Source organism: Melospiza melodia, chromosome 8 (assembly GCF_035770615.1).
Source record: "Melospiza melodia melodia isolate bMelMel2 chromosome 8, bMelMel2.pri, whole genome shotgun sequence".
In the NCBI taxonomy this organism is placed as follows: Eukaryota; Metazoa; Chordata; class Aves; order Passeriformes; family Passerellidae; genus Melospiza; species Melospiza melodia.
In genome coordinates, this window is record NC_086201.1 from 16,796,998 (window position 1) to 16,814,443 (window position 17,446).

General features: G+C 36.5%; 1 protein-coding gene across 6 annotated transcripts in view; it reads left to right on the plus strand.

The window, feature by feature from the left end:
- The window catches only part of SLC4A10 (solute carrier family 4 member 10), a 147,080-nt gene that overhangs the window by 17,583 nt on the left and 112,051 nt on the right, over nucleotides 1-17,446 (plus strand). For 4 of the 6 annotated variants that reach the window (XM_063161992.1, XM_063161995.1, XM_063161989.1 and 1 more), the window contains exon 1: nucleotides 14,040-14,348. The exons of the other annotated variants lie outside the window; for them this stretch is intronic. Coding sequence is in view for 3 of the 4 variants with exons in the window: in XM_063161995.1 (XP_063018065.1) it covers nucleotides 14,268-14,348 (81 nt within the window). In the remaining variant the exon portion in view is untranslated. Of the gene's footprint in view, nucleotides 1-14,039; nucleotides 14,349-17,446 lie in introns of those variants that run through there. 6 annotated transcript variants of the gene reach the window in all.

The following is a 17,446-nucleotide window of genomic DNA, read 5'->3' on the forward strand; positions in this document are numbered from 1 at the left end:
TGTGTTATCCTCTCTAAGTAGGTATTTGTTAGTGCTGGGCAGTGGCATGGTATGTTCTTGAAGGAACTTGCGACCACATTTTCTCACAGAGGTCATTACTAGGTAGAGGTGAAAGACCTTGCAACTGAGCGCTCAGAAGTTGTTTTTAATGAGCTTAGGGTTAAGCAGGGAGCATTAGGGATAATAATGTTTGTGAACCTTGTGGGCCATTGTGAGTTTGAGCCGGTTCCAGCAGTTCTCTTCAGGCCTGGCATGAAGCATGGCTGCCATCTTGATGAGGGAAAACTTTTTGCACTACGGCAAAATTTGAGAACCTGGTTCACATATTTTTGACCTTGTGTGGATAAAATAAACCCAGAAGTGGAGGCAGTTCTGCCACAGCAGCATGGTACTGTGCCTCTGCTCTAGCTACGTCTGTCCAGGGGAGCGCCCGGTCAGCCTGACCATAGCAGGACACACGTGTGGCTGTGCTGCCTCAGGGCTGGCAGCTGATGTGCCTTTGCACCACTCACCTGAGATTACCCACACGTCTGACATTTGACAGGACTAAAGCTTCTGAGTTTCCTGGTCATTTATGAAGGTTTTAGCCTTATTTTCAGTAGAGTCTCCTGAACTTGGTGCAGGTGTTGGTGCTCAGTGTGAGGGTCTGGGTTAGGTGCCTCAACAGGGTGTTGGGTGTTGATCTCCTCCCACAGCTCCCTGACCTTCTCTGTGGGCAAATGGTGGCTGTGCTCATGGCTGTGTGTCAGTGGTTCAGTGATTAGTGTACTTATGCAGGACATGAGACATGACTTCAACTCCTTTTGCTTTTTTGGAAGGATAACCCACTGTTTCTGTTGTCTCAGGCTCTGGCTGCTGTTGGGCTCTGGTGAGACCTAAAGTTTCTTGGCCCCGTGAAGACTGATGTGTCTCACAGCAGAATTTTAGCCCTAAATGAAACTTTAATATTAGAAAAAGCAAACAGAATGGCCTCTAGGCCAGGTGGATGCAGGCCTTTCTGAATTGTTTTTCACCTCATAAGCTTGTGTGTGGTGTGCTTTTTGTTTAAGCTTAAGACTTGCTTTGAATTTATCTACGTTCTCTCCAGATTTCATTGTGAGCTTTTTCTCAATCTGTCTTTCTTGTCTTTTATACTAGGATTCACTTTTTAATGACTGCCTAATGATATCCAAAATGTATGCTGCTGAGCATAAGAAAGAACTTAAGTACTTTGCTTTTATCCTGGGTAGTTTGAGATCACCAACATCTGTCCTCTTTGTTACTGTCATTATTCCAGTCATCTTCTGAAGACAGTATAGGCCATTGTTTTACTGAGAGCACTAACTGGATTTTTTTTTCTTTCCAGTAACATACTTCAAGAGGCTTTCTAGATTTGATTAAGCCTTTTCAAATCAAGTGGAAAGTAGGGAAATAAGATATGGAATGAGAAAAAAAATGTTTTAACATAAGCTCAGAGTATTTTTTATTGCATGTAGAGCATTACATGGGCTTTTTTTTTTCAGTGCCAGACATATGCATTTATATTTCCCACCAACATTTGCCTGGTGTGAGTAGGAGTTTAATCAATAAATTCTTTCTTCTATTTTTTTTTCTCCTATCTAGAGGATTTGATATGAAAGCCTTACTCTGAATTACCATAAAGCAAACGTGAATCTAAGAAAAACTGGGAAAAATGTTTACACTGTACAGGGAGAACAGATAACTTCTGCAAATAAAATCAGATTTTTTTCTTTTTATTAACATCAGCAATTAAGTATTACTTCCTAGAATCTGATTATGTAAAATTCCCAGTGACAGCATGTTGTTTATGAGTTTTGAAATGATACTTTCTTTGTTAGAGTGCCAATTCCTTTGGTACGTATTTCCTCTGTCACCTGAGGCTATTTTTCCAACACATAACACATGTGATTTTTTTTCTGTTTTCTGAATAATCAGCTTTTCCTTTTGCTCATTAAGCATAAAATTACAGCCAAGGTATTAATGCAGTACAATACACACTGTATTAAAATTGACCAGTCTCTACCACATACTAAGTTCTTTTTGTCTATTACCTAATTAACATTAATTAGTTCACTACATTTAATGAATGTTATGTAAAACTCAACATTTTTTACCTTTAGGATAACTGTGACATACAATCTAATGTGTCAGACTGAGCTGTATGAATAATTAATGCACTCTATATTTAATATTTTAGTGTACGGACTACCTTGACAGACTGGGTGCAGCCACGGTGCTGGATGTGGGGGCTCTGCTGGGAAAGGAGCAGCAGGAGCCCCCTGTGAGAGCTCTGCTTGGGGAGAAAGGAAAGGATGAACCTGAACAAATATCAGAGCCTTGCTGATGCCAGGTACCCCTCAGCCTGAGTTCCCAGCTGGAACAGAGAAAAAGAGATGCTTGGCTCTGACCTCTGGTTTTTGCACATTTCACCTCCTTTCACTGCTTTGCTGGTAGTCCTGGTTCAAATCAGAAGTGCTAAATACTACTATTCCTGCTAATGTTGATGATGAGAATTAGTATAAAATAAAATAGGTGTGTTTCTTAAGAAGAACCTTGCACTTTGGCTATGAAAATCAGGAAGATAATGGTTGAATTCTAATTTCTTAAGTTGCTTGAAAAATCGGTTTTACCAAGATCCTGCTGTTTTAGACTCATTCTGTTTAATATTTGTGATAGGTGCCCTAACTTTGTTATGTCTTGGGTTAAGAGAAATGCAATTACATATAAGAAAAATTATGGACCTGCAGAAGAGGTCAAGTTGCGTGGAGATCAACCTTTCTCTTGCAATCAAGTATTTTCAAAGTGTTTTCTGTGACCAGCATGACCTGTTGTGCTTTGGTAGCATATGAAAATTTTTGTCTTCCTGAATATGGGAGAGGCTGGTGGTCAGCCTTTGGCATTGCCTTGTGCACCATCTGGGGGGAGTGCCCAGTGCTCCACACCTTCCTCTGTGATTGACACACATGAAGATATTTTTACAAAGATTAATATTGTCAAAAGCTTCTTTTTAGAAGACCCAAAGTCTTTGCTTACCTCACCAGTACAACAATAATAGACAGTTTTAAGTTTCCATGTGGGCATAATGCCATCCTGCTATAAATCCCACTGGCTACAAGGCTTTGCACAAGGTCACACTGATGACCTGGAAAATAGGCTTAGATGTAGGAATGTCAACTTGGTAGAGTGGCTTGAGAGAGTGAGTGAGGGAAAGCAAAATGCATTTTTCTTGGAATGGATTACGAAGGTGCTAGGAATTACAGATTCAGAATTTTACTTACAGTGTGGTGTTAGTCATTGTATTCTTGGGAGAGGTAATAAAGTGAGTAAATGGAGCATCTGTTTGAGTAGAGAACTCATTTATTCTAGTTAGACTAATTCTGTTTTTCCTGATCGTGGAAGACATGTTTTGGTTTTCAAGGTGAGAAAGAGGCAACAGGCCCAGATACAATAGTAACTTAAATTCAAGCTCTGATTTGGTTTCCCTTGCTTTCCTAGTTTTGTTTTCCTTGGCAAGTGATTGAGTAGTTTCTGAAGTTAGAATAGGCTATAGATAAGCCTATGGTCTATCGACTGCTGGAGGCTAAGTGAGGTAAGAAAGTAATTTAAAAAAAATGAAACATTTATGAGAATTTTCTTTTTATGACATGGTCTGAACTGCTTTTCTTGGCTTATAATGCTCAGTACTGTCTTTTAAATTATTATGAATTATTTCTATTGCATTTAAGTACTTCTCCTGTTATCGAGTGAATTTTTAAATCTTTTGTTGCTAATTAATTTCTTGGATGAGTTAGTTATAGTGATTCATGTTACAGCTGTAATATTTAAAGTGAGTTATGGTAAACTTGGTTTTTGTATGAGTTGTATGAATAAGAGCCTTAGTGATGGGAAGAATTGATGAAATAATAGATAGAGGTCTCTGTTCACCTTGTTACTGTGTGCTGGCTGCCATATGTTTGTTTTCAAAGGAAGTTTGTTTTCTTTGTAGTGTACAAAGAAGGCTGCATTTAAGATTTACATTGCCTCTGGCCAGCCATAGCAAAACACTGTAGATAGTTGAAATATTCAAAACTTTTACTAGTAGTGTGTCAGGTGCCACATTTGAATTATTCTTTTCATGGTTCTCCTTTTGCACACTGTTTTCCTTTAGGCTGGCACACAACAAAACATGCTAAACTGTAGAATTCATCCTTGAAGGCAAAAATTGGGTTGGTGACTTGAAGTGAATCATTATGTCTAATGATAATACTATAAAAAGTAAGTACTATATATGAACTTAAGAATAGCCAGACTATTGAAATAATGCATATGTTATTGTAGCAATAGCAATAATAAATTGTTCTTGGATTATATCTGAGGTAGATTTTTTGGTGTAATACATTACATTGAAAGGTAGTCAAGAACTAACTGAAAAACAAGTTTTGGGGGACTAACAAAAATATTATTCCTTACATGTACTTAATGAAGTCAGAATCCCAGTTATTTAAAACTAACTGAAATCTTAATGTATTTTTAAAAAATATCTGCTGCTTCACTTCAGAAAACCCTAACTTTTAGTAATTTATCTTAAAATCCATCAAATTAATGGATATGTTCTATAACATTTCATTACCTTTTGTTTTTACATAATAAAAGTAGAAGGGAATCCAGGACTTGGAGGTCATCCATTAGAATGTAAAATGAAATCAAGCTTGACAATTGCAATTCCAGTGCTACTGCAAATGATGTCTCTGTGGTGTTACCTCATTTCAAAATTGCAAGCAGCTGGCAGTTAAAACTTGTATCAGTTTCCTACAAGTGTTTTCATAGTAAACTACATTTATTCTTTTTACTTAAAAGACTCTTCATCTTAAGCCAACCCATGGACCAAAATAACTTAAAGAGTTGTCTAGGTTGATGTCATTAACAGTGATCACAGAATCACAGAATGTGCCCAGTTACATGGATGTGGTCTCATATTCATATGAGGTATTTAAGTTATCTGGTACTTGTGACTTCAGAGTATGGCATGGTGCAGCTAAACAAGCCATGAAGTGTGACACTAAGTAGAATTTTTTAGTGCATTGATAACAGAAAGTGAATCTGTGTAGGAGATTTACAGCATTTTATCCAGCTGAGTTTTGAAAGCACCATAGCAAAGGTAGCACTGTTTCCTGTGTGAGACTGTTCTACAGGTGACATATTCCAAAGTCAGTTTTTAACCATATCCTATCAAGAATTTCATGGTATTAAACATCAAATTTCTTCTACAAAGAGGAAGCAGCACAACATTTTTGGGTCAAATTTGGAAACATTTTTTTCCGAATCTTTTTAGCAATACTTCAGTGTTTCTCCAGGCCTTCACTTTGTTCCTGAGTCTGGTCTGAGAACCCAGTGATCAGGTTTTAGTTCAAGAACATATGTGGTGTCTTTCAGGACACTGGAGATAGCACAGGCTGAAGCCGTGTAGCTTCTGAGGAGGAGACTGCTGGACAGCTGTTTTGTGAGGAGAATGCCCTTGCTTTATAATTACCCTTTTCTCTGAAATTTCAGTGGAAATGGCTCACAGTTGTAATTTAAGAAGAATCCTAAGAAAGGGCGTTGAGTAGGAGAGATTTTCTTTCTCGCCTAGCCTTGTATTTGTTTCCAGACTCTCCTGACTTTTTTTCTCATCAGCTTTGAAAACGGTAGCACTTGAGGAGAGCAGGAAGGCCTGGAATAGGGCTGTGCTGGTGGTGGGTGTGTGTGGTGGTTCCACTGATGTTCATGGGGTGCAGGTGAGAGCAGGGAAGAATTGTCCAGGTTGGGAACCTTGTGTCTGCAATCCTCACCCTCTGGGGCGCTGGTCCCAGCCCTGTTTTTCTTCCTGATGGAGAGAGAGGAAAACGGTGAAATTGGCTGCTGCTGGCTTTCTCTTTCAGGACAAAGGGGAAGGCTTATTAGCCTGGGTATATTTAGTCATAACAGATTTGATCATTTAGGTTTTGAATTCTCAAACAGGAGCTCTATTTTTGTATGTAATGCACAAAAAATCTTTTATGCTGTCCAGGTTGATGTGATAGTTAAGCATGACAAGTGGTAAGCTTTCCTCATGTCTGTCTGTATGGTGTTTATGTATAAACTGGAAGGCAAATGACTGCTATTCATAGGAGTGGACCTTTTTGCTTTGTTTTAGCTGCTGCTTATAATCATGACACAAGCAGTTATGAAAGCACCAACTCCCCTTCAAAACCAGGAGAGTCTCTATGATGGGAATGCATCTAAGTTTTACATATTCTTCATTTTAGTATTCTTGTATCTTTCATTGTCCTCTACACCTTTACACTTTTGCAAGTATCTTCTACCTAAGTAGGTAGCTGAAAGGCAGTTTAAATAGAAAAGCAGGCAATGTCTGACTTTTTAAGCTCCTGTGGGAGACTCTCTAGGTTCCAATGACCATTTTGTCCCAGTTTTCTATCTTTGAAACAATCATTGGCTTTTTTTTTTTTTTTCCTTGAGGTCTTAACATTTTTATCTCTGTCCTTGTGCTATTGAGCATAAAATTTGCTTTTAAATATTCAGAAAACCCCATATGGACAATTTAAAACATTTTGATTTGTCCCTGGAAATTATACCTTTTCTCCCATTTTAATCCAAATATATATATATGAATTTGTCTTGTTTAGATAGTTTGTGTCTCTGATTTCATATTTTATTCCAGAATGTCCCAACATCAGCTTTATGCCCTGCTTCTGGCTTTGAGGGGGACACTGTTCTTTCTTCTCTCCTTTCATTATTCTTACCTAAACCAGAGGAGGGCTGCCCCCAGCCCAGTGCCTGTTTAGGCTGTGGATGCCTCACCTTGCACCATCATAAATAAGAAGTTGAGCTGTAAGTGAAATGTGTTCTGCTTGAACAGCTTTTCTGTGTCCCCTCGCAGAGAAAAGATGGCAAAATAGATTAGGTGCAATCTTAGCTTGTTTAATCTCCATGTGAAATCCTTTGTTAACTATGTGAGAAAGCAAATGTTTGTGTCAGAGATCACATTTTAGAATTTATTTTGGAATAAACTACTTGTTAACTTTTTTTTGGTAGCTATAAGTGTGATAAAATTAGGTACTAGTCTTTCTGACAAATGACATATTTTTGTGACAAATTGAATTCATAAAGCATTTTTTACTGTCTTGCATTTTCCTGTTGTATGGCTTTCTGTCGAAACTAACCTAATCCTAAATTATACTCTAGTAATAGCTCCTTTCTCCCATTGCCTTCTTTCAAAGCAGTGACCTTGCCTCCCAATCCTTGCAATTCTCATCCCACATTAGTCTTTTAAGATTCCAGAGACTATTTTACATAGGAACAATGTTAGGTTTGCGCTCCAATATTTAAACATACAAACCCACTTGTTTCACATGGCTGAAATAAACAGTTAAAACAGCCTGGAAATTTTGGTGCTAACTGATATATCCAGCAATTTTCTTTTAGGATGAGCTTTGACTCAGGAATATTGTCTAAAATCAATCTTTATTTATTGCCATTTTCTTCAGAATCAGTATACTTTACAGGAAATGAGAATTTTTGAAATCTTTGCATTGATAGACGAGTTTTTAAAATATCTGTATCTATATTTTATTGATAAAAGTAAAACTTTCAAAGGAGCATGATGTAAAAATGATATGAAAATAATCTGGTATCTGGGGTTTTGCAGAGATATTCAGACATTTTGATTGCCTCAAAGTATAGGTGAACTAATGAGTAGTGCAAAGCTGAGTTTGTATTCAGATTATGCCAATATGTTTTTAAACCGTGAAGAAACTAGACTGAACCTGTGCCTTTCCCCTCTTTGTTTGAACTGAAGCAGAGGTTTTTTTCTGATTTAGAGCTAGTGCTGAATATGTTGTAGTTGGACGTAACCTTTATAGAGCTCTTCCTTTAGAAAATGTCTGGGTTCTCTGCTCACGATGGGTGTACTGCTGCCACGGCTCAGCAGTGTGTCAGGGTAATTCTCTCAAGCTCTACACAGATCAGAATGATTATTGAAGAATGCACAGGCACTTTTCTTTTTGCTAAGTCTGAAATAGAAGGGGCTAAATCCCCAGGGGATTGAAGTTATATAATTTGGTGATGCTATGCTGATTTATGCCTCTTGAGAGTTTGCCTGCAGCAGAAGCTGGAGGTGATGAGAAGAGATTGGATGAGAGAAAGACCATCCAGGAAAAATTCATCAAATTTGTCATTCTTGAAAGGACCATCATAACATATGGTAAGGCATATCATTTACCTCAGGCTCGGAGGAAAATGATTTCTTCTAGGAGAATATTAATTTTATTTCTTAGAGGATCAGCTGACAGGGTAGGCTTTCTCCTGGCTGGTCTTCCCCTTCTGTTTTCTCTGAAGGGAAGGATGGAAGCTTGGAAATGTCTTATCTGTAGCAGACAAGCAAGTTGGCATTTTGCCATCATTTTCTGCTAGCAGAGAGGGTAATGGTAATCATATGTCAAAATTTAACATTTCTCTTCTTTGAAAGAGAACTTTTTAATGCAAAATATTTAGAAAAGTCAGATCTATTCTGAGGCAGATAAGGAGCTAGGATTAGTGAGCTGACAAATTTTTCTTATGCTAAAGGAGTTTTTCTTCCTCTTCAGGCACAAGGGGAAGATGAAAAAGGATCAAAAGAAACAAACATATGAGGTGTGTAATGTAACTAGGCTGCAACTTCAGTATTGTGTAATATCTGGGAGACACCCAGAGCAACATCGCCTCTCCTGCTGCTCCTTCTGTGGGAAGGCTGTTAGAACTTGCTTTGCTAATGACTTCCAGCCTGTTCAATTAAATTGGTGTTTCTTTGTTACCAGGAAAGCAAATTTCTCTTGTGCTATACAACATTGAGTCCAAATTCCACCAGCACCTTTTTGAGGAAGGCAAAGTGTTTTCCTATAATCAATTCCTATAATCAACATCCCCAGTGGTTGCAAGTTAAGCCCTTGGTCAGCCATGTCTTAGTCAGTTAATAAAAGTAGAAAGGTTTTCCCAGGCTGTAGCATGAGTTACTATACTGGTGAGATGCTTAAAAACGTGGAAAGCTTTGCTTTCTTTTTAGTCAGAAAAGGAAGATATGGTTATTTTAGATAGAACCTATTTACCTTCTATTCACACATTTAAAATTGGCCATTTCAGTCTGATTTTACAGATAATTTTCTAGATTACATGATTTATATAAATATAATTTTGCTTAGAAAATAAATGTATGATTGTAAGCTTTGAGATTTGTATTCTTTATTTCTGTATTTTTCCAAGAACAAGTGTAAGCAACCATCTGTTATATACATTATAAGATTGCTCCTCAGCAGTCTGAGAGAAAGGAGATGTCAGCCTTCTCCTACATTATCTTCTGGGAAATGGGATGCCAGACATTTTAAAATAGTTTTTGAAGGTAAAATGTTGGAAAGAAATCTTGGTTTGAGGCTGTTTTTAATAAATTTATTCGAATTTGTCAATAATATATAATGTAGTGGTCTGGATCATCAGGGACTGGCCAGAGGTACAGGCTTGGGTTTCAAATTTAGGATTCAGCCACACTACCAGTGGGGTATTTGGGAAGGCAGGTTTAAATACAGCTGCATTATCTGCTAGGCATATTTGGAACCAGGCAGTTAATTTGCAAATTTTGACTATGCATCCACAGTTCAGGTCTGCATCTACTTGTTTCTTATTTTGTTTTATAAAGGTTTTGAGTTTTCTTTAACCACAGTCATGGCTGTCCACAGATGAGCTGATTAGACTTATATAATGCCTGCTGACATAATCCCAGGAGAGTCTTTGGACAGTATCTCATTTGAGATGTCCATAAAGTAAAACAAGTTTAAACTGAGTTAATAAAAATAAACCTCAATTTCCTAATGATCTTCCTTTTTCCCTAAAGAAGGATATTAATACTTTATCCAAACCCCAGTAATATAATGGGAGAATTGAATAAGAGAGACATATGTAGACTAAAGAAAGGCAATAGATATAGGCTTATCATCAGGATTAAAGGAGAATGGCTATCATTAATTACTTTTCAGCTTACTCCACTCAACTGCAAAGATAAAATTTTAACCTGATCTAAGCAATCAGCTAAAACTTTGAATTCTTTATTTATTTTGGTTAAGAGAAATTGCTGAGCTTTTTTATATTGTTAATGCCATTCTATGTATCGAGATGAAAGTTTGGTGTCTTTAGTACATGACAAACCAACAGTTATCTTGTCTTTTTATTTTTTTTTTTAATTCAGGTTTCTAAACCAATTAGTGTTGAGTCTCATTGCAATCTGTGCATTTTCCATTAGGTCCCGTCCTTGATACCAATTCTGCTGTAACTTAAATTTCTGCATTTTTCATTTGTCAGTGTTTTCATATCTTTTAGAAATAGAGGTGTGCAAGATACACTTTTGTGTGTTTTCTAGTTTTGATTTCCTCCACTTTTCAGGCTTCCAGCCTCTGATAGTTAAACCACCCAAAATTATTAATGCTGTAGTATGGATTAGTGCTTGTTACAAATCTGTACTGGAGTTTCTTTTTCCTTGGCACTTCTTTCTTGACACACCTATGCAGATCTCTCTTTTAGTCTTTTGTGTGTTAAACTAAGCAAAGTAAATGTTTTCAGTTTCTTCTCAAATTTTCCCTGACCATTGTAGAAGTCTTTCTCTTCCAGACAATAGATGATCAAAATCAAGAACAATAGAATTTTAATATAATTTATTTTGCATTAATGTTGATATCTATGTACTAGAAATATATTACCTGATAAATTAAAAATGTAATTTCATTTCCATAGGGTCATCATTTTGATAGCTCATAATTATTTGTGATCTACTTTGTACCCAAAATTTCACCCACTGTAATTTTCAACTGCCGAGGTCTCAATTTTCAGCAGAAACTTAATAATCATCAAGTTCACGTATTTTCATTTTGCACTGTTAAATTTCACCTCAATTTGATTCTTGTGGTCCTAGAGGTAATCCATGTCTTCCTGGTACTGTTCCAGTCTTCATATATATTAGCAGTGCTTTCCCATATCAGAAATTTCTGAACTATGATTTTTTGGCTGTAATTCATCCGATGCTCTGGTAATTTATAAAAATATGTAGTAAAATTGATCCCTCAAATTACTGCTGAGAAATATGCATTTTTGTTGTTCTTCTAGCTCTTTTGGTGCAGCACTACATAATTTCACCTTTCACAGTCTCCAGTATCTTGCACTGATTTCAGATGTTTTTATCATGATCATTAGTACTAGCAAACACAGCTTACACTTAATTTAAAAAGCTGAGTGACAGAGCTTCTGTTGCTTGCTCCCTCGCTGCTTAGGTCAGCTCTATTTGGTATGAAACTGATTTGTGGTGGATTCAAAGTGACCATTATCTCACCTTGCGTAACTGACAAGAAATGAATTTTCTTTCTTTTTGTCCTGTGAAGAAGAATTAAATAAAAGCAAACTATATTTGTGAGTAATTTTTTGGATGACATAAAGTGGTACTTTTTGGTAATCTAAAGGGGATGGGTTTCAAGACTTTTGCTTTAACATCTCAGAATAAATATCTATATTTTTTTTAATGTTACTGTATTTCTACCCTCCCTCTGCTTTAAAATTGTTAATGAAATGTTAAAATTTTCACTTTTGCAAAAAGGTAATGGTATTGACATGAGGAAAAGCATGGAGTAAGTTCAATGAAAGCATTCCATTAGCTGGGATAATGTACACAAAGAAATAATATTGTATTTCTGAGTGCATTTATCATTTGTACTGAGATCTTAACCAAACTCGGGAAAATAGTCTTCTACCTTGTGTTTTGCTAGTTTTTGAATTCTTCATGTGTCCAGCTGGAGGAGAGACCATGTGCTCTTTGTGGGCAGAAACTCTGCAGTGATGTGTTTGACAGCTGTGGGGAGAGCCCTGGCTGTGTATTTTTCACTTTCTGAGTGGGAATCTTCATGCAGTACAAGATTTGCAAAGGGAGATCCCACATAATATTTATGAAAGGTTGCTTGGCAACCTACATTTTTATATCACTTCTTACCATCTTTCTGGCCTCTGTATCCCAGCAAGCAGCTTTTGGGGACTTGGAAGTGGCAACTTAGAGATGTGGGGTTGTACTGCCTTACATAGTTGTGAGTAGATACTGGACAGAATGAATTCAGACCTCAGGGTTTGTACAGGAAAAAGTAACCTAATATATAGTGCTGGTGTACCATTATTTTTGTAAATTACCTTTGGAAATAAGAATATTACTGTTGGGGATATTCCTATTCCATACTGGTGCAGGGAAAGCTGTTTTCTCCTTTTATTGCTAAATTGCTCTTTGTTTTTTGAAGGTCCTTTTGTCTTCTTGTGCATATGCATTTATTTTTGTGTGTGTAGATTTAGTAATATTTTCTGGTTTGAAAGTGAATTAATGAGTTAATCTGGAGCAAGTTGAAAAGTGGCAGCTTTTGAGAACATTCCCAATGTTCAGAAGTGCCTCCCTGACTGCCACTGCCAGCAGCAGTAAAAAGACAGTGTCAGGTTGTTGGACATCAGGATTAACTCTCAGAGAATATGAAGAGCAGCATCAAGTTGGGCCTTATCTGGTTCTCTGCTGCACTTCAAAGCTTCCCTGACTGGCTCTGCCAGGACACTCCACTGGAGACCCTGTACCAGTGTGTGGCAGGCAGTTCCCCTTCCCTGGAAATGTAGCATCCTTATGTTGAGGCAGTTGCACACTGGAAAAAGTGGAACCAGTTAAAAATGGTAGCAGGTAGCTTCTCCCTCTAAAGGGAAATATATGGTATTAATGGATGAGACCAGTTTGCTTTTATCAGTGCCATAATGTGAATTACTGTAAACTAAATTTGATTAACTCTTCAGTTACACAAAGGAGCGATTACAACTGTACAATAATAATGCTTAACAGGATAGGATCTGGGTGAATTAATTTAGAACTATTAGCTTCTACTTTCAGCTTCTGCTTATATTTTAAAGTAAAGAAGGACATCCAAATTAATTTGAATAACACTTGAAGCAAGCTGAAGTTAAATTAGGGTAGAGTTTTTTCTTCCAAGTTTTATTTGTCAGTAAAATTCAGTTGGTAGCAAAGTGTTTCAATATGTCTTGAGAGAAAATTCCTGCGTGTTTAAGTAGCTGAACTGAATGCCTCAAAATTAGTATCTCACTAAGTGAACACAAATAATTGTTCTATGGGTCTGGAATTCAGAGAAATTGCAAAATGATACTTTTACCAGTTTGGTGGCACTGTTTCAGCTTAGGTCTGTGAAAATTTTTTTTTTGTTTGTTTGTGTGTTTGCTGCCATAATACTAGCAACAGCAAATATAAATAATGGTTTATAATAATAAATTCCACTAGGAAATTTCACTTTGTGTAAAACATATGTTTTAATTAAAAAAATCCAGTTATTACTTTGTAGTTCTAATAATTTTAAAATTATTAAGGAGGTTACTGTACATTGTTTGCTTGTAAGGTCTCTCTTATCAGAAGAAATTCATGCATGATTGTTTTGTTTGATATCAAACCACATTTTTGCTGTCATAACACTGGCACATTTTCAAGTCATGCTGTTTTCTGGCTGCTAGCAGGGAGTAATGGAAACAATGCAGTGATCATGCAATTTATTAAAAATAGACAATAAAATACTAGGGAAGTGATGCTTCTATTTTATTAGGGACTGGGATTCATAAGGCTTCATAAAAATAGCTATTTCAGTATCACAGAGGAATTAAGGTACCTTGCTGCCTGTGAGTTGTTTATAATTTATTTCTGGTGATTTTCCTTTAGATCAGATTGTGATGCTTCTTGTGAATGGTGACTGTGCTTGCTGAGGAGTGGTCATGCAAGCAAAATCTGATAACCTCGATATGTCCCTTCATCTGCCGTTTTTCTTTCCTTAATGCAAAGCTGGTTACATAATATCTAATTTCTCCTTTAGCTGACCAGAGATGAAAACAAACTCTATAATGGCAGTGCTAGGTTTTATAAAAAACGCGAGTGAGGAGTTGAAGGATGTGGCTTGTTCTGTTTGGACGCTGCAGGATTGCTTTAAGCAGTAAGCTTACTGTTTTCAGATGGCATTAGCAGCATCAGTGATATAGCTGTGTCAGCCTCCTCGACTGCTGGATGTCTGTAATCACACCGAGGAAACTATATTTAAGATCTGATATCTTGAGGGTAATGACTCCAGCACTTACTGATGGACAGAATGGCTGTTAATGCTTTCTTCACTAGCCCAGAAGATTTTGAAAGATAGATAAGTCTGTGATGTACTTTGATAAGACAGGAAATGCAATTTTTGGGGGTCTCTGGAAATAGAAAGGTCATGCAGCTTGGAACCGGTGAGACATTACAGTCCCTAAGTCATCAGGTATGACCTCATGATTTATACAAATATTTCTAACACAGGGTTTGTTTTACAGTTTTAGGTCATTTGCAATCTCTTTGTCTGTGTAATTGCTTCATGTTGGATTTGCGACAGGATTTATAGGCTAGACTGTTTACATAAGCAGAGCAACGTATATGTTGGAATTCTAATGTGCTCATTTATATTTGAAAAATGTAAGATTATTCTCTATATATTTTTAACCTGTTTTATTGTGAACATGTTTTCTTTTAACTAATTAATGGTGAAAGGTTATCCCTTTGCTGTAATGTAAAATGACAAGATTGTATTGCATTTTTATTTTGCTTTATCTTTGCATGACACACAAAAGCTATTGTGGTGATTGTGTTTGTTTGTCATATGAAATGCAGTATAAGGCAACTGTTTACCTACAGTGCCAGGTTATTTAAAACAACGTATTACATTGTGTAACAGGACAGGGCTATTCTGCAGGAACAGATCTTGCTTCATTTTGCAGCAGTAGATTCTTTTTCTTTTTGCTTCATTTCAAATCAGTTTTAAAAATAGCTCATGAAACATAACAGAGAAAGTTTGGCAAGATAACTGTCCTCTTTTTAATTATTGCACTCAGTGACGCATACTAATACTAATGGGTTGTAGAAGATTAATATCTTCAACATTTAGAATGTTATTAAAAACCAGAATAATTTTATTGAAGCATGTCTCCTTGTTTTGTTTTGGTTTTTTTTTGGTAACTGCTGTCAACTTTATTGCAAGAGTAATACTTGTGGATCTGCTAATGTGTTGTGATGATGTATAGGAAAGTCAGAGTACATGAAAGAAAGCAGATATATGGGTATTTTACATAGGAAGATAGTGGCCTAATTTCATATATGGAACACAGAAGAGATTTGGAGATACTGTTAGCACTTTCGGTGTTATAAACGTTAGGTAATGGCTGATATATTCCCTTGAATACATCATAGAGCAATTATATTTAAAATTGTAAGATAAATCTATTTTAAAAAGGGATATTCGACTCCATCTTAAGAAATTCTACATATATTTGCAGAACATTTCCATGGCAACGTGTTTGACCGTGTGTTTTAAAAGCTCAGCTGAAGCCTGAAAGTAGTGGCAATTTTCTGTCTCTTGCTTTACCCTGTGGAGCAGCAATTTTCACGTATAACTGGACAGCAGATTGGCAGGGGTGAGAGGTATTTTCTGACCACAAAGCACAGGATTAAGTGATCAAGATTTAAAAATATTTTCATGTATCCATCTAGAAATGTAAACATGTAAGTCATGGATTTGATTTTGCATTTGGAACTATATTCTGGTTTCACCTCTTTAATATTTTGGTGAAGCCGTATGTGTGTGGGAGGCAACAGAAGATCAGACTTAAGTTTGTGCAGCAATGGTAAAAATGTATTTTAATTTTTAATTCAAAACATATTTGTAGAAAATATTGTATTACTTGTACTGACCATAAATTCCAGTTTCACAATCTGCTTTATTTATCTTACATTCTTTTTAATAATGGGCAAAGACTGCCCTCCTCTTAAGCTTGATTAAGTTTGGCATGATTTAACTATACCTTTCTCTTGCTACAAGATCCTTTTAATCTGTTAGAATTTATTTTCAGTATTTTGATGTATTAGCCACAATGAGTACATTCTGTTTCTTGGCATTGGAATGAAATTCCTGAAAGTATTGGTTTCATGGTATTTTGGTGCTTTGCAGAGTATTTATAGACCTTTTAATAGGACCAACCCTCCCCAGTTCTTTGTTTTCCTTATTCAGTTTACAGTCTTGACTTAGCTTCATTTTGAAGTTGCTTCTTTGCTCATTTGAAATAATTAGATCTCCATGGAATTTTGCATCTGGAAGCTACAGCAGTAGGTTGTGCTTGTCCTGGACTCTCATCACTTACACTAATTCTGCAAACTGCATTCTGTGGATGGTTTTGGAATGTATCATTGATATAACCTCCAGTAGTGCAGTAGACATCCATTGCAGCCTGTTGACAATGGAAACTACAGAGGAAAATGAATTGGTGAAAAATGCTTGCTTGAGGAAGTTTGTGCTTAGGTCATTCTGTTTTGAAGCAACACTATTGCTGACTATTGCAAGTGAGTTTGAATATGTTTTTTCACTCAAAGGACACAGTCCCATTAGGACATAAGCCCTTGTTCATTTGGAGGGGCGAGAGAGTAACACCCCAGAAGAATATATTAAGAAAGTAAAGCTGTTTTGTAAGAGAGGAAATTGCAGCAAGATAGAGTTAGACACATGAGAGCATGGAATTGGACTGAAGTGATCTGAAAACTTAAAATTACAAACTATTTTGCTTCTTTTACTTGTTTAAGTCCCACATCCAGCCTCCTAAAAAAAAAGTTTGAAAGATTGCTGATATTTTATATTTGCTCTTGCTGCACAAGAGCAGAGTCATTGAATCCAGGGCACTGTGTTAGTAGCAATTTAACAGGAAGACATTTTTGTGCTTTCTTCAAAACTGTATCATCTCTCTTCAAGATGATTGGTACTGTCAGTATTTAAAGAATGCTGTGTAAGGAAGGATCTCTCTAAACAGAGAATTCTTTTCCCTTGACTGAGCATAATGAATGTGCATCCATGACTATGAGTTTCCTTATCTTTAAAACATTGCAATTTACAGGAGTCTGATAAAGATCTTGTAGTGGAACACTATTTTAAGAACAGATGGGCAAGAAGCCAAATATTTGTGTTATTTATCAACTTTAAACAAGAATGCTCTTACTCATGCACTTACACAGTTGTGGTGCTTTTACTTGTTACTGGTGGCTGTCCTGATTCCACAGTGCTGACTTTTTTTGTAGGTTGTAGTACCAGTTTTTAAGGAAATGAGAACACTGGGACAAATGGGAGATTGTGACCAAACATTTGCAAAACATTAGAAGCAAAAAGTACTTTCAGAGGTTGCTGAAAGAATTCAAGTGTATTTGGTGTACATAAACCTCCTTCCTAAGACACGACCCTCTTCTCTGGTCAGATTCTTCTCAGTATTTTAATTAATTTTTCAAGTCTATGGGCCTAATGACCAGAATTAGAGAAGGCTTACTATAAGCATATCAGAAAGGTAT